The 23,265-nt window shown below is 34.3% G+C and overlaps 1 protein-coding gene across 1 annotated transcript in view; it reads left to right on the top strand.

The window, feature by feature from the left end:
- Positions 1-2,739: 2,739 nt before the first annotated feature.
- The window catches only part of PGAP1 (GPI inositol-deacylase), a 122,868-nt gene continuing 102,342 nt past the window's right edge, over positions 2,740-23,265 (top strand). Inside the window, exons 1-3 of the mRNA XM_089103053.1 lie at positions 2,740-2,871; positions 18,713-18,866; positions 20,869-21,089. Of these exons, the coding sequence (XP_088959179.1) occupies positions 2,839-2,871; positions 18,713-18,866; positions 20,869-21,089 (408 nt within the window). The 5' untranslated portion in view covers positions 2,740-2,838. The remainder of the gene's footprint in view (positions 2,872-18,712; positions 18,867-20,868; positions 21,090-23,265) is intronic.

The raw sequence follows: 23,265 nt of genomic DNA, 5'->3' as shown, positions 1-23,265 counted from the left end.
TGAAGGTCTGGGCCTTCAAATTGGGATTAATTGGATTATTCAAGGAGCTACTAGCTAGCTGGTCTGCTACCTCATTATATTTGATCCCTTGGTGGCTGGGGATATGCTGGAAATTGACCTCAATAAGGCTATTTTGGAGACTGATTAATTGATCTCTGATTGCCCTCGGGTCTGTATCCTTAGCACTCCAATGGATATCATCAATGAGCTGAAGGGCATCTTTGGAGTTTGAGAGCAATACTACTCTTTTGGAAGCTGGTGGGTTAATATTGATGACCTTTAAAGCCCCTTTTATTACCGATAGCTATGCAGTGAGGATGGAAGTATTGTCTGGAAGTCTGGTTTTTATATTCAGTGTATAACTTGGGATAAAAGATGCAGAGCCGCATTTGCTGCCTTTAACCGAGCCATCAGTGTAAATTTGGAAATAATCTGGATACAAAGTGGTCATTTTCTCATGAAAAAGGGTCTGAATTTGGATTGGAAGGAAATTTGTCTTTTGCAAGGGTATCAACTCTAGTGAAAAACTTGGAGGTGACATTTGCCATCCTGGGGGGACAAGAAAATGACTGAAACAGGGTGAGTCAAGTTTCCAAGATGGGACAAGCTCGTTAAATGTTGTTCATGACCTTATAGATGTCAGACTATGGGAGATATCATCTTTGGCAAAAGTGAGCTTAAAAATATCATGCTCATCACCTATAGCTTGTATCTTGCTGTAATATTTGATGATCAGCGTATTCCGTCTTTCTAAAATAGAGGGCAGGTCGGTTAAGTGTTTCACTTTGTTAGAGGGGCACTGAGCATGAAGCCCTAGGGCAATTTTGATAGCCATATTTTGGATTGTTTCTAATTTGGCAAGTTAACCTTACTACATTCTCCATATGTTTCAATGGCATATTCAATCTTTGAACGAACAAACCTCTTGTAAAAATCAAAGAGTATTTTTTGGGAATTAGCCCACTTTGACCCTGCCAGGCGCTTAAGGACGAGTAACCTTTGCATACATGAATTTTTTACACAGTTGACTTGATTTTGCCAACTAAGTCTTGGATGAAAATAGCGACAAAGACCACACTGCCTTTCCATAACAAACAACAAAAGTACGAAGAACAAAAGGGAATTTTTTTTTTTTAAGACAGTGGAGATAATTTGAATGAATATTTCACTTTTTTGGTTTTATTGGTCGCATGTTGTTGTGAGTCTTTTTTCTTTCATATATTTTTGTCTTGCTGAGGACGGCCCTTGGACATAGGGCCGAAATATTCATTCAAATTATCTCCACTGTCTTACAAAAAGATTTCCCTTTTGTTCTTCGTACTTTTGTTGTTTGTTAAGTCTTGGATCCAGGTATACTCTTAGAAATTTAGGGGCTACGGTATACTCTATTTCCACATTATTGACAAATAATTTTGGTGGCAAGACAGACTTTTTGTTGTGGAATATGATTGCATTTGTTTTAGACTTGGAGATAGGTAGGGAAAATGTAGCAGAAAAAGTTGCTAATTCATATAATGCTAAGTTAATACTATTGAAAACAAAGTTTACATCTCTACCTGCTGACCAAAGAACTAAGTTATCTGCAAATTCAAGCTTGGATATTAAATCACTGCTAAACGGAAGCTCACTTAAAACTAATAAGAAAAGAAGAAGACTGAATATGGACTGCTGAGGGAGTCCAACATGTAGTGCTGAAATACTGGATAGCTCATTTTGCACCCAGACTTTGTAGCTTCTACCAGATAGATAATTGAATAGGAACTTAATGACTCCATCTGGGAAATCCATCCCTTTTAAAACTTGACAGATGAAATGCTTGCAAACGTGGTCAAAACCTGATTCAAAGCCAACTGAGACTGCTGTCATGATCTCACCGCTATCTATGGTGTTTCTTGCAGCTACTTCAAGCTGGAATACACTGTCTACAGTATTACGCCCCATACGAAAGCCAGGCTGGGAATTAGGTAGAATTCTATTAATTTTCACAAGCCATTCTAACCTCCTATGTAGCATCTTTTCAAAAAGTTTTCCAAGCACTGGTAGTAGTGAAATAAGCCTGTAGGAATTGATTAAATTTGGAGGTGTGCCTTGTTTTCTAATCGGGATTATAACGGCCTGTTTCTATATCCTCGGGAATATTTTTGAATATGAGACGGTGATATATAAGTGACGGTGATAAAGTAGCAGTAGTCACTTTTTGAGAGATTCAGAAAGACGTCAGAGATTTACGTTGAATCACTAAGAAGCTAAAAAAGCCTACTAGCAGTGTTCAGGAGGAGGAAGAACACTTAAGCTGTAATTAGCATGCCCTATGTACTACAGAATGGAGAAAAATCTACAATGCTCAAAGGAAGGAATAAAATTCTTGTGGAGAAACAAAACTAAACATGTTGTAAGAATGTTAATTTGTTACAAATTTGGTAAGGAGGAATCAAGAAATTTTATTTCTAATAGAAAGGAATGATCAAACTTGTTGTGAGAAAGCCAACTAAGTAGCCTAAGCTCCAACTAAAAATTTTAGAGCCAACTAACTTTTTAAGTGGCCTAGCTTGCCCAACTAAAGGCCTTTTGAACCAACTAGGTTTAGCTGGATCCAACGAACAGTCGCAATTTTCAAAATCATTAATTAAGAGCTGCCGCAGTTTCAGCAGAAGAGTCTTTGGCCTTGGATGTCGCAAATACCAGCCATCGCATATTGGCAAGATACGTGTTAACTTTCAATTCGAATGCATGATGTTTTATAAGATTGGGACAACAATCTTAGGATGCTTTTTACTTTTCATAACTTTTGCAGGTTTATTCCAAACAATATTGAGAACAGAAGAAAATAAATGCTCTATGACTTACATGTTTGAATATCCTCATTATATAGTAAGTTAAACCAACCCAGCCTCAAAGTGTAGGCTATCTAACCTAGCCTATGTCTAGGGGGATACCACCAGATGGCTAATCTGACAGTATATATATATACAAATCTTTAAATTATCCAACCAGTCTTTTAAGTGTAGGAGTCCAGACAGACATAAGGAAACATATCAAGAAAGCATTTCTTACTCCATAATATGCAGAATAATCCTAGTTAACACATTTTGTAGGGAGAGAGCCTTTATCTTCACTTCTTTCCTTGTTTTTCCCAAGAAATTCATGAATTTCTTACAACCTATATATTCACAGAATATATGGTAAAGTTCTACCAAACCATATTATTGAGTTAGGAATAAAGTGAATACACCATTCCATGCCTTTTTTTATGCTGATTACAAATGTAATAATCATTTCCATTGGAAATGAATTTCAGCCCCCCCTATATATACCTAACCTAACCCTGAATTGGCCTATATAGGGGGGGGGGGTTGAAACTCATTTCAGATATAAATTCGGGTATAATTCTACTTTAGCTACTTTTGGCGATCTTGGGGAGGGGTTAGGTTAGGACAATGAGACTCTCAGGGATGGATGTACATGCTAAGGTTTGTCCCGGGAAGGTACTTTGAAGTACCGACCTCCCCTCATCCCCCCCCCTCTCTATATAGGTAAAGTAATGAACATTACAAGTTGTTTTTATATAATATTTAATACTATATTACTATAAAAAAAATAAATAACTGATTAACTTACACAACTTCTGCTTTTAACCTTTTTAATTAAAATATATTACAAAATCCTATTTAAATCCTAAGCCATTTAATTTTCAAACCATGCTGACTTTCTTTATGGTATATGAAACCCGGTTAGTTGTGATGTCACACTTGCCTTATCAGACACCCTTACCCTTAAGGGTAGCAGGCACATGCCAAACGACTCTGTTGATAAGACCATTTAAACTGTATTAATTAGGGAAAGGATTTCACAAGAGAGATCAGTAAAAATAACCTAATCCTTTTTAGAGGACAAATTATGTCATAGGAAGATGTTTAGGAAGCATTAATAGATAGAGTGATAGAAACATCAGAATCGACTTCAGAGGACACGTTATATCACGGGAAGAGGTTTTTAAAATCCCCCTTCCCCCCAAACTCAAAATTTACAAAATTTTACTTTAGAATCTTTTAAATATTTCTAAAGCACTATTAGATAGAGCGCTACAAGTTTAAGAATTGACTTAAGAGGACACGTTATATCACGGGAAGAGGGTTTTAAAATCCCCCTTCCCCCTAACTCAAAATTTTCCAAAATTTTATTTTAAAAGCTTTTTAAATATTTCTAAAGCACTAATAGATAGAGTGCTAAAAACATCAGAATCGACTTCAGAGGACACGTTATATCACGGGAAGTGGTTTTGAAAATCCCCCTTCCTCCCAAACTCAAAATTTTCCAAAATTATACTTTAGAAGCTTTTTAAATATTTCTAAAGCGCTAAGACATAGAGTGCTAAAAACATCAGAATCGACTTCAGAGGACACGTTATATCACGGGAAGAGGTTTTTAAAAATCCCCGTCCCTCCAAACAAAAAAATTTACTAAATTTTACTTAATGATCTTTTTTAAATATTTCTAAAGCAACAATAAATAGAGCGCTACAAATATCAGAATCAGCTATAGAGGACACGTTATATCACGGGGAATTGGTCTGAAAAACATACTTCCCCCCTAACGAAAAAATTTCCAAAATTATACTTTACAAGCTTTTTAAAAAATTTCTAAAGCGCTAAGACATAGAGTACTAAAAACATCAGAATCGACTTCAGAGGACACGTTATATCACGGGAAGAGGTTTTTAAAACCCCCCTTCTTCCCAAACTCAAAATTTTCTAAAATTCTACTTTAGGAGCTTTTTAAACATTTCTAAAGCGCTAAAACATAGAGTGCTACAGGAAGAGGTTTTGAAAATCCTCCTTCAAGGAGGATTTTCAAAGCACTCTACGGGAAGAGGTTTTGAAAATCCTCCTTCCCCCCAAACTCAAAATGTTCCAAAATTCTACTTTAGAAGGTTTTTCAAATAGTTCTAAGGTGCTTAGACATGAAGCGCTACAAAGATTGTAAGTGACTTAAGAGGAAAATGTATGTTATGAGATTATGTTTTTTAACTCCCCCCTTCTCAAAACTCAAAATTTTACTAAATATTAATCTCAACACTATTTTAAATTGTTATAAAATGCAAAGACATAGGGCGCTACAAACATCAGAATCAACTTCAGAGGACACGTTATATCACGGGACGTGGTTTTTAAAATCCCCCTTCCTCCCAAACTCAAAATTTCCCAAAATTCTACTTTAGAAGCTTTTTAAATATTTCTAAAGCGCTTATACATAGAGAGCTAAATACATCAGAATACTCTTCAGAGTATACGTTATATCACTGGTAGAGGTTTTTGAAATACCCCTTCCTCCCAAACTCAAAATTTTCTAAAATTCTTCTTTAGAAGCTTTTTAAATATTTCTAAAGCGCTAAGACATAGAGTGCTAAAAACATCAGAATCAACTTCAGAGGACACGTTATATCACGGGAAGATGTTTTTGAAATCCCCCTTCCCCCAAACTCAAAATTTTACAAAACTTTACTTTCGAAGCTTTTTTAAATATTTCTAAAGCACTAATAGATAGAGCACTACAAATATCAGAATTGACTTCAGAGGACAAATTATGTTACGGGAAGATGTTTTTGGAATCTCCCTTCCCCCCTAACTCAAAATTTTCCAAAATTCTACTTTAGAAGCTTTCTAAATATTTCTAAAGCTTTAATAGATAGAGTGCTAAAAACATCAGAATCTACTTCAGAGGACACATTATATCACGGGAAGATTTTTTTGAAATCCCCCTTCCCCCCAACTCAAAAATTTCAAAAACTTTACTTTTGAAGCTTTTTTAAATATTTCTAAAGCGCTAAGACATAGAGTGCTAAAAACATCAGAATCGACTTCAGAGGACACGTTATATCACGGGAAGTGGTTTTGAAAATCCCCCTTCCTCCCAAACTCAAAATTTTCCAAAATTCTACTTTAGAAGCTTTTTCAATAGTTCTAAAGCGCTAAGACATAGAGTGCTAAAAACATCAGAATCGACTTCAGAGGACACTTTATATCCCGGGAAGAGGTTTTGAAAAGCCCCCTTCCCCCCTCAATAAAAATATTCTAAAATTCTTATTTAGGATCTATTTAATCATGTCTAACGCACTATTACAGAGAGTGCTATAAACATCAGTCTCGACGTCAGAGGACACCGTAGTTTCGGTTACGATGTTGTTTGACTCCCCCTTCCCCCCTAACTCAAAATAGTTAATAAATCTAATTTATAAGCTTTATAAATATTTCTCTAGATTTAATAGATAGAGTGCTAAAAACATCAGAATAAACTTCAGAGGACACCTTATATCACGGGAAGAGGTTTTGAAAATCCCCCTTCCCCCCTAACTCAAAATTTTCCAAAATTTTATTTTAGAAGCTTTTTAAATATTTCTAAAGCACTAATAGATAGAGTGCTAAAAACATCAGAATCGACTTCAGAGGACACGGTATATCACGGGAAGTGGTTTTGAAAATCCCCCTTCCTCCCAAACTCAAAATTTTCAAAAATTATGCTTTAGAAGCTTTTTAAATATTTCTAAAGTGCTAAGACATAGAGTGCTAAAAACATCAGAATCAACTTGAGAGAACAAATTATATCACGGGAAGATGTTTTTAAAATCCCCCTTCCCTCCAAACTCAAAAATGTCCTAAATTTTAATTTATAATCATTTTTTTATAGTTATACGTCAGTAATATAGAGATCACTAAAAGTTTCAGAATCGACGTCAGAGGACACGTTCGATCTCGGGAAGATGGTTTTAAATTCCCCCTTCCCCCCCAACTCAAAATTTTCCAAAATTATACTTTAGAAGCTTTTTTAAGGAAAATAAGGCTTTTCAAATTTCAAATTATCAACCAGAGTTTAGAGTATGAAGGGGGAATGGGATGAATGGTAAGGAGGATTTCTAAAACTTTGAGTAACCTTTAAAAATTTGTGAGTTATAGCAACGGAACCTTGCAAAATAGATCTTCTGTTTAAATGAAGTACAACAAAATTGTTTTCAGCTTCAAAATTTTTCTCAATCCCAACTTATAAGGTTTTAAATATATGCAAATACATTTCCTAAATTTTGGAAATAAAACATTGATATGGCTTAAGATTCTACTCAAATAACTGAAATTGCATTTTCAGAACTATAGCCAGAGAAAAAGAAACTGATAACTGAAAATTAAGGTAAAATGTTGTTTTGTCAAAATTTCAATGGGTAATGGGTATTTCAAAAACATCTTCCAATGACATAAAAAACATCTTCCCGTAACATAAATTGTCCTCTAAAGTTGATTCTGATGTTTGTAGCGGTCTATGTCTTAGCGCTTTAGAAATATCTAAAAAGCTCCTAAAGTAGAATTTTGGAAAATTTTGAGTTTGGGGGGAAGGGGGATTTTAAAAACCTCTTCCCGTGATATAACGTGTCCTCTGAAGTCGATTCTGATGTTTTTAGCTCTCTATATATTAGTGCTTTAGAAATATTAAAAAAGCTTATAAAGTACAATTTTTGAAAATTTTGAGTTTGGGTGGAAGGGGGATTTTAAAAACCTCTTCCCGTGATATAACGTTTCCTCTGAATTCGATTCTGATGTTTTTATCACTCTATCTTTTAGTGCTTTATAAATATTTAAAAAGCTTCTAAAGTATATTTTTTGAAAATTTTGAGTTTGGGGGGAAGGGGGATTTTCAAAACCTCTTCCCGTGATATAAAGTGTCCTCTGAAGTAGATTCTGATGTTTTAGCACTCTATCTATTATAGCTTTAGAAATATTTATAAAGCTTCTAAAGTATAATTTTTGAAAATTTTGAGTTTGGGGGAAGGGGGATTCCAAAAACATCTTCCCGTAAAATAATTTGTCCTCTGAAGTCGATTCTGATGTTTTTAGCACTCTATGTAGTATTGCTTTAGAAATATTTAAAAAGCTCCTAAAGTGGAATTTTAGAAAATTTTGAGTTTGGGGGGAAGGGGGATTTTAAAAACCTCTTCACGTGATATAGCGTGTCCTCTGAAGTCAATTCTGATGTTTTTAGCACTCTATGTCTTAGGGCTTTAGAAATATTTAAAAAGCTTCTAAAGTATAATTTTTGAAAATTTTGAGTTTGGGAGGAAGGGGGATTTTAAAAACCACTTCCCGTGATATAACGTGTCCTCTGAAGTCGATTCTGATGTTTTTAGCACTCTATTTCTTAGAGATTTAGAACTATTGAAAAAAGCTTCGAAAGTAAAGTTTTGGAAAAGTTTGATTTTGGGGGAAGGGGGATTTCAAAAACATCTTCCCATAACATAATTTTTCCTCTGAAGTCGATTCCGATATTTCTAGCGCTCTATGTCTTAGCGCTTTAGAAATATTTAAAAAACCTTCTAAAGTAGAATTGTGGAAAAGTTTGAGTTGGGGGGGAAGGAGGATTTTCAACACCTCGTCCCGTAGAGTGCTTTGAAAATCCTCCTTGAAGGAGGATTTTCAAAACCTCTTCCCGTAGCACTATGTTTTAGCGCTTTAGAAATATTTAAAAAGCTCCTAAAGTAGAATTTTAGAAAATTTTGAGTTTGGGAAGAAGGGGGGTTTTAAAACACCTCTTCCCTTGATATAATGTGTCCTCTGAAGTTGATTCTGATGTTTCTAGTCCTCTATGTCTTAGCACTTTAGAAATATTTAAAAAAGCTTCTAAAGTAGTATTTTGGAAATTTTTGAGTTTGGGGGGAAGGGGGATTTTAAAACCCTCGTCCAGTGATATAACGTGTCCTCTGACGTCGATTCTGAAAATTGTAGCGCTCTATCTATTAGTGCTTTAGAAATATTTAAAAAAGCTTATAAACTAAAATTTTGGAAATTTTTGAGTTTGGGGGGAAGGGGGATTTTAAAAACCTCTTCCCGTTATATAACGTGTCCTCTGAAGTCGATTCTGATGTTTTTTGCACTCTATCTATTAGCGCTTTAGAACTATTGAAAAAAGATTCGAAATTATAATTTTGGAAATTTTTGAGTTTGGGGGGAAGGGGGATTTTAAAAACATCTTCCCGTGATATAACGTGTCCTCTGAAGTTGATTCTCATGTTTTTAGCACTCAATGTCTTAGCGCTTTATAAATATTTAAAAAGCTACTAAAGAAGAATTTTGTAAAATTTTGAGATTGGAAGGAAGGGGGATTTTCAAAACCACTTACCGTGATATAACGTGTCCTCTGAAGTCAATTCTGATGTTTTTAGCACTCTATCTATTAGTGCTTTATAAATATTTAAAAAGATTTTAATATAAAATTTTTGAATATGTTGAGTTAGGGGGAAGGGGGATTTTAAAACCCTCTTCCCGTGATATAACGTGTCCTCTGAAGTCAATTCTGAAACTTGTAGCACTCTATCTATTAGTGCTTTAGAAATATTTAAAAGCTTCTAAAGTAAAATTTTGGAAATTTTGAGTTTGGGGGGAAGGGGGATTTTAAAAACCTCTTCCCGTGATATAATGTGTCCTCTGAAGTCGATTCTGATGTTTTTAGCACTCTATCTATTAATGCTTCCTAAACATCTTCCTATGACATAATTTGTCCTCTAAAAAGGATTAGGTTATTTTTACTGATCTCTCTTGTGAAATCCTTTCCCTAATTAATACAGTTTAAATGGTCTTATCAACAGAGTCGTTTGGCATGTGCCTGCTACCGTTAAGGGTAGCAGGTGTCTGATAAGGGTAGCAGGGTGTCTGATAAGGCAAGTGTGACATCACAACTAACCGGGTTTCATATACCATACTGAAAGTCAGCATGGTTTGAAAATTAAATGGCTTAGGATTTAAATAGGATTTTGGAATATATTTTAATGAACAAGGTTAAAAGCAGAAGTTGTGTAAGGTAAGCAGTGATTTATATTTATGATAGTAATATAGGATGAAATATGAGTTAAAAACAACTAGTAATGTGCAGTAATTTACCATTATATAGAGGGGGGGATGAGTGGAGGTAGGTACGTCAAAGAACCGTCCCGGGACAAACCTTAGCATGTACATCCATCCCTGAAAGTTTCATTTTCCTAACCCAACCCCTTTCCAAGATAGCCAAAAGTAACTAAAGTAGAATTTTACCTTATATTTGTAATCAGCATAAAAAAGGATCGAACGGTGTATTGACTTTTGTCCTAACTCAATAATATGATTTGGTAGAACTTTACTGAATATATACCCCCACCCCCCTAATGTGCAAATAGCCTATGCACCTAGAATTGCATCCTCATCTAAATATAACATCCATTTGCATTACAAATGAACTTTATTCCCATATTAGCCATATGGTGAACATCCATGTCTAGGCTAACAAATCTACCAAGTTGAAAAATTTTCAGCTTCTTAAGTAGTTCAAACTATAGGAGATAAATGAAATTATAATTTATCCTCAAATCATAATTGCCAGCAAGGTAAGGTGGTGATAACATTCTTTAGATTTGTTGGTGGTGGTGGTATGTCAATTTCAGTTAATATTTGTGTCCCAATTCACCTTCCAGTTGACACTGGTCAATCATTGATGACTGTAGCTTTTAATGAGTCTAGAGTAGCTGCCTATGACAGTATAGAGATCATTCATGTAAAATAACTACAGTGGGATCTCACAGTTGATGATATCAGGATGAACAAAATGTGCACCTGGCATTAGGTAACACTCTAAGCTAGGGAAGAAAAAATGGTAAATATTTATTAGCTGCTCTCTTCAGAAAAAAGGAATCTTCAGCAAGGTTCTATATAATCAGCTGTTGATAATTATTCTAATAAATCCAAGATCAGATTTGCTTTGAAGACTACTAGTAAATATTGCTCATGGAACTTAAAGACATTATCTATAGTGATTCATAGGTTTTTACTCCTGGTACAAATTGGAAGTGGTATAGGTGTATGATGTCAGATTGTCCCTTATGCTGTATTTGGTGTTGTGGATTAATTTTAACCAAAGCAAATCATGACGCTCTTTGAAATATTAAAAAAAAACATCTTTCTGCCCTTGCCTGTTTATGATCAAGGCAAGAATATATATATGATTTGTCAGAGACACTGAATAGTTTTGATTTGTTAACAAAGAGAGTTAGGTAGTAGCAGAGTTCAGATACTATATCATTTATATGACTAATAAACATTGTTGGCCCAAGAACAGTTCCTTGTGGAACACACTGAGGACTTTGGAATTCCATGAATAAGCAGGAACACCATCTGCTGTGAAGAGTTGTACCATTTAGGTTCTACTAACCAGGAAGTCCATTATCCAATCTACTAACTCTAGATTTATTCCTACTGCTCTTAACTTTGATCAAAGCCAATTGTATAGACACCTATACAGAGTTTTAGGTACGTCCAAAAGAATCAAGTCCATAAGAAAGCCTTTGTCTGGAAGTTGGGTAATCTGCTCATAAGTATCTAAGAAGTTAGTTTCTACCAGTTTTCCTGGTTGGAAACCATGTTGGCTGTCAGAGATGATACTATTTTGAGTAAGGTATTGAAGAAAAGAGTAATATATAGACAATGCACAGAAAACATAATTTGGGCTATATTTTTGCAAATTAGAGGTGATGTTAAAGTGAAGTGCTTTTAAAGAATTCATTTTATAATTCTTTAAAGTTACTTTAAGAATTTCATAATATTTATTTTTGAGGAGGTGCAATTGTAATCTAGGACCAAAATGATTTTGGAAAGTGTATAGTAAAGGAAGGCAACATGATAATCTGATTAATAAAACCTCCTACATATTATAAAGTAAGAATTTCATTATTTCAGTGTTTTCTTATAGTTTTTACATATTTTTAGGGCTATATATATATATATATATATATATGACTGTCAAGCCAGGGGTGGATCCAGGATTTTATTTAGGGGGGGGGGTGCAAAATAGGTTGATCCAATAAACTTGCATTAGGAGCAAGATAATTTAATGCAAACTTGTGTTAATTAAGCAAATTACACTACTTTAGACTATTTTAGGGGGGCCGTGCCCCCCTCGCCATCCCCCTGGATCTGCTACTGTGTCAAGGTAGGGGAGAGGGATGCATTTGAAAGTAAATTAATTATTATATTTGGAAAGAGCATAAAAATAGGAATCTGTGTGAAATCTGGGATAAGGTGTTTTAAACTTATCCTAGTATTACTCATGGAGTCTCATATTTATTTACCCATTCTTACTTCATACTATACACAAAATTGTAGTTAACTGGTGTTCTATGTGTTTCTAATTTCATTCACTTTTTTTTACTTTTTCTTTTCTTATAAACATCTTAATTTCTCCTTATTTTAAAATTGTGTGCCTTCATATTTTAAATATTGTCAGCAATAACCATCATGTATATTTCCAAGCTGTCATAGTAATGTACATGGTAACCTGCATCAAGGGTGTATTTTTATGTCATCATGGTAACATGCTTTGTTTTAACTAAAATTATTAGAGACTCAAAAAGCCACCTGGGGAACTTGATAATATAGATATAAACACAAAATATTTAAATAACTATAGAATATGATAGCCTATATCTGTCCCTCACTGCAAATTACCTGAAATATTTACCAAAAACACTATAATAACAAAAGATTAGTACCACCCAATTCCCAATTAATGTTCTTTCCAAATACAACATTTGCTACTCTGATAATACATTCCCTCCTCCCTAATGGGTCCATATATAGCCGTAATCTATATTTAAATATAAAAAATCAATGAAATTCTTATTTTTTTACCTACAGCATTTTTCTATTAATTAGATTGTCATGTGTCCTTCCACTGTTATCTATACTTTTAAGTCATTTTAGGTAAGACCTATGTTTATTCAAATGATCTCTGTTCATGTGTGATCAGATAATGCCTGGGACAGTGGTATCAATCAGGGGAAAAGGGAGGCTTGTCCCCGAAGGTAATTTTTGCCCCCCCCCCCCCATAGATTTTGAAAACACCCTTTTTTGGGTATTTTCATTAAAAATGATGGTCTTTTTTGGTACTTTCATTGAAAACTTGGAAAAAATGAAAAATTACCCCCACCCAGATTTTGAAAAAATGTATTGTTGCCTCCCCTCCTTTAATTTCTGTGAATTGACACTATTGGCTTTGGACAGGTCAAGAATACAACTAGCTTTTGACAAAGAAATACAAAACATCAAGAGATGAAAAATAACATAGAAATATATCATTCAGTGCTACTTGTAGGGCTTTTAGTGGGGGGGGGGGTCATATTTTTAGACTGCTAAATATTATATTTTGAAGAAAGAGTATCTATTCAGGAATGAAATAGTACTACTATTTTTTTGTTTTAGTGTAACCCTTCAAAGAGTTGCTTTTCTATACAGTTACCCAGTAGGCCTAGAGAAAAAATTTAGTCCTAGAAAAGTAAAGCAAGATTTTGTTTGTTTGTATTATATTTTGTACTGTTATTTTCGGAGTTATTTTTTTTAATAAGTTGCTAGCTAAAAAATGAACATTCCAGCTGATGCACCTTTTAAAACTCTTCCAAATATAGCAATTGATAGCCTTGCAAATGCACCCCAACCCATAATATTCTAGAAGAGACTCTACAATTTTAGAAAGTAGTTGAGGTATGGTACTTGGAGGAAATTTTAAGGGTTGGTTCTAGAGCCTAAATTATGCATCAGGGAGGGGCTTAGATTTATCTACCTATGCCCTCTCCCTTTCCAAAAGGGCACTGCCCTATGATAAATTTGGATAAACTATACAGCCTAAGTATAAATATAAAGCTTTCTGAAATAGGACCAAAAGAAAATATTCTTAACCTTATTCATTGGCTAAATCCCGGTTTTTAAAGAACTTGGGAGAGATAGAGTCAGGGAAAAGAAGTTTCAAGTCAAAATTAAGAAAAATGCACTTTTTTTGATGTTAAGACAGGTATCAACAAAAAGCCAAAATTGCTGATTTTTGCTGACAAAATCAGCAAAAAGTTGCTAGTTTAGTTGGGTTGGATTATTTTGCGTTACTTTTTCTTATCAACCATATGATCATAATACCAAATAAAGCTAATTTGAGAGACAAAACTAGCATATGCGTGTGTATAGCCTAAGGCTATATCTGGCCTACTTAAATATGGGGAGGTTTTTGCATTTGTAAGGACTCCAATTAGTATAGCCTATTTTGAATAAGTGTTAAATGTACATAAGTGGCATGTTCACCTTTATCATACAAGTTAATCAAGAAAACCAAGAATTTACCTATCTTGGCATCCCCTAATGTCTCATCAAAAGTCTAGTTCAATATCAAGGCTTTATGAGGAGCTGGGATGAAATTGTACAGTTAATAAATAGGTCATTCCCTTCGACAGTGTAGAAAATGGATGGGTCGATTTTTGGGAAATAGTTTGTGAAGTAGCACATGGTGTCTTAGGGAGGAAAAATTAGAAACACACCTAGGAATATTAGTGAAAACGCTTTAAGCTTGGTAGGAAAGAGGAGGGGTTTTTACAAAAGGTACTTGAATGATAGGTCATATAATAATGAGAGGAAAGTAATGGAATTAGAGAAGACATTACAGTATGAATTAAGCAGATGTGAAATGTAAACAATGTATAAAATTCCCAAGAATCTAGAAAGTTCAGTCAGACAATCTAATAATAGAATACTGTATTGGTATGTTAAGAAATTAAGAGAAAATACTTGTCTGATGTACCAGATAAATTCATAAAAATGATTAGCACTCTGCATGAGAACAATATTTCAGTGGTTAAGGTAAGAAATGAGGTTAGTAGCTGGTTTAGTATTGAATAAGGAGTGAAGGAGGGTTATATTCTATCCCCATTTATCTAGAGCATTTTGTTGGATTTTGTCCTGAGAATGTTCTATGGGAATGGGAGTGAATCAAATCAAATGGAGAAGTAAAACTCTCCTAGACTTGCGTAATGCAGATGGCTTGATTGTCCCAAATAAATTTTTTGCAAAATGAATGAGTTTTTAGAGGTTTTGAGAGTTCAGGTTGCAAATATAGGTTTGAAAATCAATGTCAAGAAGATTAAGTCGCTAAGGCTAGGAATAAGTCAAGATGAAACAATTATTGATCAGGTGGACAGCTTCACATACCTTAGTAGTATTGAGAGAAGGTTGAGACGGCTTGGACATATTTTGTAGGTGGAGGATGACATATTGCCAAAGATTATCTTTTTCAGCCATGCCAAACAAAAGTAAGTCATCCTCAAATAGGATGGGAAGAGGTCCTAAGGAAGGATTTAAAGGAAATTGAAGTTCTTGGGAGAGGGTAAAGAGGGAAGCTTTTTGTAGATTGGGATAGAAGAGGAGAGTGCTCAGCTTTGTGGCTTGGTGCTGGAGTGAGTTGTGAGTAGTAGTGGTAACAGTAGTATCTTTGAGAAAAGTGTGAAATGGAAAATCAAATGGTTTTGTGATTTTAAGCTTACAAATCAATCCAACATTTTAAAAAATTAGCTAGAGGAAAATCTTTTCACAAAATCTTTTATATATATATATATATATATATATATATATATATATATATATATATATATATATATATATATATATATATATATATATATATATATATATATATATATATATATATATATATATATATATATATATATATATATATATATATATATATATATATATATATATATATATATATATATATATATATATATATATATATATATATATATATATATATATATATATATATATATATATATATATATATATTTAACCTAAAAAAAAATAATCCAACTGCCCCAAAAATTTACTGCTTACAGGCTTTTTACTTCTTTAGTAAGGTCTTAAACTATGATATGTTAATGATAATTTAGAACAAACGGTAGGAACCTGAGTAGTATCATTTTAATTCCCTATTCAATAGTTTTTTTTTAATAAGAGTGGCTTCTGTGACAATTATATCCTAGCCCTCTTCCTCCCCCCTGGTGGGATTCTCCCCCCAGATGCAGCCACATACAATAGACAAACTGTACCAATTATTTTAATTTTTATTACATTTTGTATTTATTTTCTATTAGCAGTTGGTTCATGATACTAAATGATGCCAATAAAAAAAAGGACAAAAAAGTAAAGTCTAATATGTAGTCTTGGGCCATATCTGGCCCAATAGGGGACAGGTGACTTGGATGCAATTTCCATGGCAGAAGCAATTATATTTGGAAACATTGTTGAATGGGGAATTAAATGGTATTTGTTTTTTGTTATTATAGTGTTGAGTTTAGAATAGATCAAATGTAACACTGTTATTGAATAAAACTAGGTGCTTACCATACAAATTAGAGTTTGGTTGAAGAGTTTTAAAATTTAGCTAGGTTTAGACTGTAAAAACTAAGCCAAGTGCATGTTAAATTTTGCAGCAGCTGACTTGTAGATATTTCGTTACTGAAAGGTGGACAGGTACTATATTGATCAAATCAGAAACAAGCCACGATTTCTAATGTATCTTTGGAGGTAAAATGTGGGTCCATGGAGTCTTCAGTACCTCATTCCATCCCTTCAACTTTTTGCAGAAAGGAAGGTCTGTTGCACCTTGTTCACTGTGGAACGTTGATCTTTCTCATTGGAGGGACAAATTGGGCTCCTACATAGTCCACTCCCCAGGGGGGGGGGCAGAATTAAACAATATTGAACCATAATTAAACAATAATTTTTGATCTGTCTCATTAGAGAGCCACATAAGCCAAAGCCCACCCCCTGCCATCCAACGAACCATTTTTTGTTCTCTCCAACTCTATTTAGCAGAAAGACAGACATGTAATGTCTTATTTGAACCAGAATCGTGTAAGGATTTTCAGTCTGTATGATTGGAGGACTAAAGTGGGCACATGGCCTGTCGAACCCATTCCAACACCATTGGTTTGTTTTCAATTACCGTATTAGCCTTGACTGGGACCTCGCTGTTTGTGAACCTAAAAAAGTGTTGTGCTGGATAAATAAGACTTTTAGAAATAGGTTTATAGCTCAAAAATAAGTCTGGGAACTTTTTTCTAAACTTCATGTCTCCAGTCTTTTGCAACTTGTATTTTTTTATTGAATCACAGTACATTAAGCTGGATGGCTTATTGCATACTCTCACTTTAATCTGTTTTAATGACTCTTCTTCTAGATTCTATGAATTGTGAAAACTAAAGTGTCTAAATTATCTGAATATAAAATTGCTAAATCTATCAAATTAACAAAATAATGCTCATCTAAAAAAAAATAAACTAGGAATAACACCTGGTAGTTAATTTTATCAGTATTAATACATCAGTAAAGTTTTAACGTTCCTTCCAGGACTGTAGAGATGGCAATTCGAACTCTTTTCGGCAAGATTTATGGCTTACCGAAAATGTCCAGAGGCGACCAACAAAGTGCATAAAAACCCTAAAGTCAGCTTCATATAAGGACTGGCTCAAGCGACTTCAGCTACCTACCCTCGTGTACAGACGCGTGCGTAGCGATATGAGGCTGACCTACAAACTTCAAAAGGAAAAATCTACCATCTTCATTGGCAGCCATTATCACACAAGAGGACACTCCAAGAAGGTGCCAAAGTTAAGCTCCCGATCGAGAATCCGTCAAATATAGGCTACTTCTCAAGAAGAGTCATAAACGACTGGAATCAATTGAAGGACTCAACTGTCAGCGCTTCCTTCATCCAGTCTTTAAAATACCAACTTGACAAGGAGTGGGAGAACAGGCAGTCATCAATTCAAGGGCGCTTCAACTGGGAGTCATCAGCTCAACAGCACTGCAGGTCTGGAGAACCCTTAAGCTCTCAAATGGATCAAGGTGATTAAGTTTACAGCCTTTGACCATATAGGAAATACCCTAAGTAGGGGGCAAATTTGGTTGTCCTGTGTTGAGCTTTTACAACTTTTTTGTGCTTAATTTTTTATGTTAAATGTATGGAAAGCACTTGTATCCTGAAAATATCTTTGAAGGATGTATGCAAGGTTCTTGCCATAGAAGATGCTCTCCCACCAAGCAGATGGAAAGACAATTTATCATATCTCAACAGGCCATACCATCTCTGTCAGGCAGAAGACAGAAGTTCATATAGGAGTTATATCAATAGATAGGTAAAAGAAGAGGCCCCAAAATGACCTTCAATTATGGTTGGGACTCAAGCCAAGTATAAGAAGAGGCCCCATTCGGACTTAAGCCAAGTCAATATATTAGGAATATGTGATATGCAATATGCAATTGGGAATGTGCAACGCTTGGGATGTGTGGCATGCTATTAGGAATATGCAAATGTTAAGTTTCATGATTGATTTAATAAGCCTTTATAAGGTATGATGCTTTTTTTTTTTTTTTTTTTTTTTTTTTTTTTTTTTTTTTATGCACATGTCCTCAAATTAATGTTTAATTTTTAACGCTGGTTTCTGGCAACACTAACATCAACCGCGTCTTTTGCTTGGGATGTGTGGCGACACTAACATCAAACACTTGGGATGTGTAGCATGCTATTATGAATATGTTAAGTTTCATGATTGATTTAACAAGCCTTTATTAGGCACAGTACTGTTGTTTTTTTAAGAAAGATTTTTCTTTGCTCAAGTCCTCAGCTCAATGCTTAAATTTTTAACGGCGGTTTCTGGCAACATTAACATCAAGCGCGTGTTTGGCTAAAACTTGCGAAATTTTTAGTTGTAGATGGCACCAGTGCAGCAGTCTTGACTGAAGGAATTTTCAAATTGAATTTTTGAATAAATTGGCGAATTTAATGTCTCTAGGATCCTTTAATTAGTTGAAATTACTCTCCTTTACAGAAAGTTGGGTTGCCTGAAACAGTTGAAAAGTTTTATGAAGACTATTCTCTTTACTCTTATGGAGAAGGAAAACATACAAATAATTTGAGAAATGGAAAATACTTTGGAATTCCCGTTTTATTCATACCGGGCAACGCTGGATCTCATGAACAAGGTAGGCTGAACAAATTTTGAAAATTTTCTAGTGCTTTGCTCTTTTTTTGTTCTCTATTTTACTCTTATACTACATGCTAAAGGAAAAAATACAAATAATTCGAGAAATGGCAAAGATTATAGAATTCCTGTTTCATTTATATCTTGCAAAGCTATTTCTCGTGAACAAGATAAATAAAACTTGGAAAAACATTATTTTCTGTACTCTATTCTCTTACTCTTACTTCGACTAAGTATTAATTATTTCGACTAACTAATTTAAGAAACGAAGGAGACTAAAAATTTCTGTTTCATTTATACCCGGCAATGCTGGATTTAATGAACAGGGCAGATAAAGTATAAAAAAGACCCTGTTGTCTGTAAAACTCGTCTGCATTTTCATTTTCTATTCTACTCTTTTCACCTTCATAACTTATTCTCTTTTCTTATTAGACTTTACTCTGAACTCTTAGGTTGAAGGAACATGCAAATAATTTAAGAAATGGAAAATACTATGAAATTTCTATTTTATTTATGCTTGGGAATGCTGCATATCATGAAGAAGGTAAATAAAGCATAAAAAAAACCTGTTTTCTATGCTCTTCTCTATATTCTTATTCTCTGATGTTCTGTTTATATTTCAATACCCTATTCTCTTTTTTATTAGACCTTTCTCTAGACTCTTATGTTGAAGGAACTTATACAAATAAATTTAAAGAATGGAAAATACTATGGAATATCCTTTTTTGTTTCTACATGGCAATACTGGGTCTCATGAAAAAGGTGAAGAAAGTGTAGAAAAAAAACCGTAATCAACACACTACTCTATATTCTTGATCTCTATTTTACTTTTTACATCTCTATACCCTATTCTCTGACTCTCTATTAGACTATTCTCTAAACTCTCATGTCGAAGAATCACATGTGATAAGTTTAAGGTATGGGAAATGCTGCGGAATTTCTATTTTATTTATACCTGGTAACGCTGGACATCGTGAATAAGATAAATAAAATATAGGAAAATTATATTTTTAATGCTCAAAATTTTGTTCTTATTCTCTGTTCTATGCTTAACGTCTCTGTACTTTATTTTCTTATTAATCTGATGTTCCCTTACCGTACTCTGTAATCTCATGTTCTCCTACTATTCTCTATACCGCTAATCTTATGTTGAAGGAAATAATGTAAATCATCTAAGCAATAAAGAACCATGAAATTCCTGTTGTACTTATACCTGGCAGCGCTGGGTCTCAACACTAGTGGTGTGAAACTCAATAGACTAAAGACCTAGTTGTAATATTGTGAGTGAGTTTAACAACTAAGGCTGGGGAGGGAGATTAGAGACTTTTGATTTTGTACACCAGTGACAAAAATCATACTAAAATACCTGTCCACATTAATCCAAAGACACCCCTGTGAAAAGTTTTAAAAATAGTGGTCCAAATACATACATGGCTTAGAAAATAATTTCTTCCTTCCCACCCCCCCAAAAAATAGAATTTTTTACACATTTTCCTCCTTTTTTGTTTGAAAAATTTATCCATTGTACACTTTTCTGCAATAAATAAATGAGACACACATTTTTCAGCTGAGATAAGGTGCTGAATAGAAGTGTTGTAATTTGCCATATGGTATTGAGGGTATCCTACTCTTTGGTTTGCGCGCAGGGTGGATTGTCCGCAAATCTACTCATCATAAAATTCTTTGTCTGGTTTTGCTGTTTTGCCGATTCCCTCGTCAATGCTTCCCGATTTGGTGACTCAAAACATCTTGCTGCTCACGTGTCTGTCATAACTATTAGCACCAGTCTAGAACCTATAAATACAATTAGGAGGAGTGGAAAAAGTAGCGTCAGAACGCTAATGTCGATGATACAGTGTACCGAATTATTCAACTCCTATTTCTAAACTTTGTAGTCATATAGCCTAGGAGTTTGGCTGTCCAGCAACCTCCTTCCCCAAAAATTTGCAAAGTACATTTTTTGAATACATTTTCTTACATTAAAAACTTATATTTTGTTTTAGTTCGGTCTCTGGCCTCTGTTGCTCTCCGAAAAGCTATTGACGACGCGACTCGATTTCACTTCGATTTTTTCACTGTTGATTTTTCTGGTGAATATTCTGCCATATACGGAGGAACTCTTGAAAAGCAGTCGTCTTATCTACAACACTGTATTGAAAAAGTTCTTTCTTTATACAAAGGAGAAAATAGACCAACTAGTGTCGTCTTGATCGGACATTCAATGGTATGATTCTGGTTCTAATTTCTTTATGTTAGGTCTTAATTTACTTATACGTTTTATAGTGTATACTCTTTACACGCTTGGGCCTCAAAGGATATTTTAACGTTGGTTTCCCCAATGTAGTCAATTCATGAAAATATAGGGGGGGGGGAATGTATTTTTCAATTAATAGAGGAGCGCATTCGCTGTTAAAAAAAAATTCAATAAAGATACGGTACCAACATTTCTCAATGATCCCCCCTTAAAGTTATAAAAGTGAAAACATTTAAAAGAATTTTTTCAGTAAAGCACAAATTTAAAAATTTTGAGATAGTTATTTTGTTCAAGTTCAAGTTCTTTATTAATCAATAAAAATTTTTGGACAAAACTATCAAATTAATGACCCACAGTGAGAATAACTCGTGTGTGGGTTTAAATACACTCAACAATAAATAAATAATACTATCTCCAGATACTGGAATAAAAAGATTTCTCTTCAACTCTCCGTACGGTAACAACAAACAAAATCCGCAAAAAATCAAAATTACCAAATAAATAAAGTGAAATGAGGAGCATCCACCCCAGAAAATGAATCAAATTAATAATTACTGATTAAATGACTCATTAATCTAATTTTATTATAAACCAACAAATTATTCAAATCTATAAAACTATGAAATTTATTCCAATTATTCCAATTTATTCCAATATATAATGCTATGCCTTGGTGAAAAACGGGACCTTTCAGATTTTATTAAAGCCTGACAGACAACAGAACTGCCACGAGTCCAATATGCATGCAAAACCTGATTATCATCCTGAAAAAAATTATTATGCAAATAAAAATACTCAGGCAAAAGACCTTGAACGTGTTTAATCATATAAAGAACAGAATGGAAAGAAGAGAAAATATCCAGTGGAAGGATATTTAAAATTTGATACATACTTTTTGTTGACGATTTACCAGCGTAAGAAAACGGGCTATGCAGGCAATTTTTCAATAGACGCAAAGCTTTATTTTGTTACCTCTTAAGAGGAAGAATATGAGTTTTAGAAGTATTCAAAAAAATAATGGGACAGTAATTTATATATGAATGCACTAGAGAATGATAAAGAGATTTCAGGGCAAAAAACGGCAGAACAAAATTCAGATGATTCATCATACCAATATTTCTTGCCAGTTTCATTCGAAGATAAATTGCATGGCTTTTAAATGATAAACTTGAATCTAGTATTATCCCGAGATATTTAATATCATCAACTATTTAATATTTCAACGCAGTTGAAAGTTGTGGAAATTATATCTTTGAGCAGGACACTCCCCCCACAGTCTTCAGAACCAGGGTTATAAGTTATGCCTTGGGGGGCATATAAGGTTTTATTGAAAGCTTTGTCATAGAAACTTGAAAAAGAGCTCCTTTGATTGGGAATTTGAAGGGCTAGTGCCCTTTTTAATAGTCGAAAGTGATTGGAGGGCAACTAACCCCCTCTCACGCCCACCTTTTCCCTAAACAAATCCAATCAAAATTTTTAGATAGCCATTATAATAAACATAGTTGAAAGTTTTGGAAATCAGGTCTTTAATGATGACAGCCCCCCCCCCCCCCACAGCCCTAAGGACAAGGGTTGTAAGCTATGCCCTGGGGGCATATAAGGTTTTCTTTATAGAAAGCGTTGTCGTAGAAACTTCAAAAAGGGCTCATTCGATTGGGTATTGTAAGCGCCAAGGCTCTTTCTAATAGTTAAAAGCGATTGAAGAGTAACTAACACCCCTCCCACGACACTCATGTTTCTAACTATGTCCACTTGATATTTTTATATAGTCATTTGCTTCCAACCCGTTCAAAGTTTTTGACCTCAGATCTTTTAGGATGATAACCCCCTCAGGGCATGGGTTGTAAGTTATGCCCTGGGGGCATATAAGGTTCTTATAGAAATTTTTTGTCGCAGAAGCTTCAAAAAAGGCTCATTTGATTGGAAACTGAAAGGGATAGTGCCCTTTTTAATAGTCGAAAGCGATTGAAGAACAACTAGCCCCCCTCTCACGCCCACCATTTCCCCAAAGACATTCAATCAAAGTTTAGAGATATCCATTATGTTCAACGTAGTTGAAAGTTCCGGAAATGATGTATTTCAGGATGACAAACCCCCCAGACCTCCCAAGGCAAAGGTTGTAAGTTATGACCTGGATGCATATAAG

Source organism: Artemia sp. Qi Xiang Cuo, chromosome 17 (genome assembly GCF_049724085.1).
Source record: "Artemia sp. Qi Xiang Cuo chromosome 17, ASM4972408v1, whole genome shotgun sequence".
Lineage (NCBI taxonomy): Eukaryota > Metazoa > Arthropoda > Branchiopoda > Anostraca > Artemiidae > Artemia > Artemia sp. Qi Xiang Cuo.
Note: the sequence above shows the minus strand (reverse complement) of the source record. Positions and strands in the feature narration are given on the sequence as shown.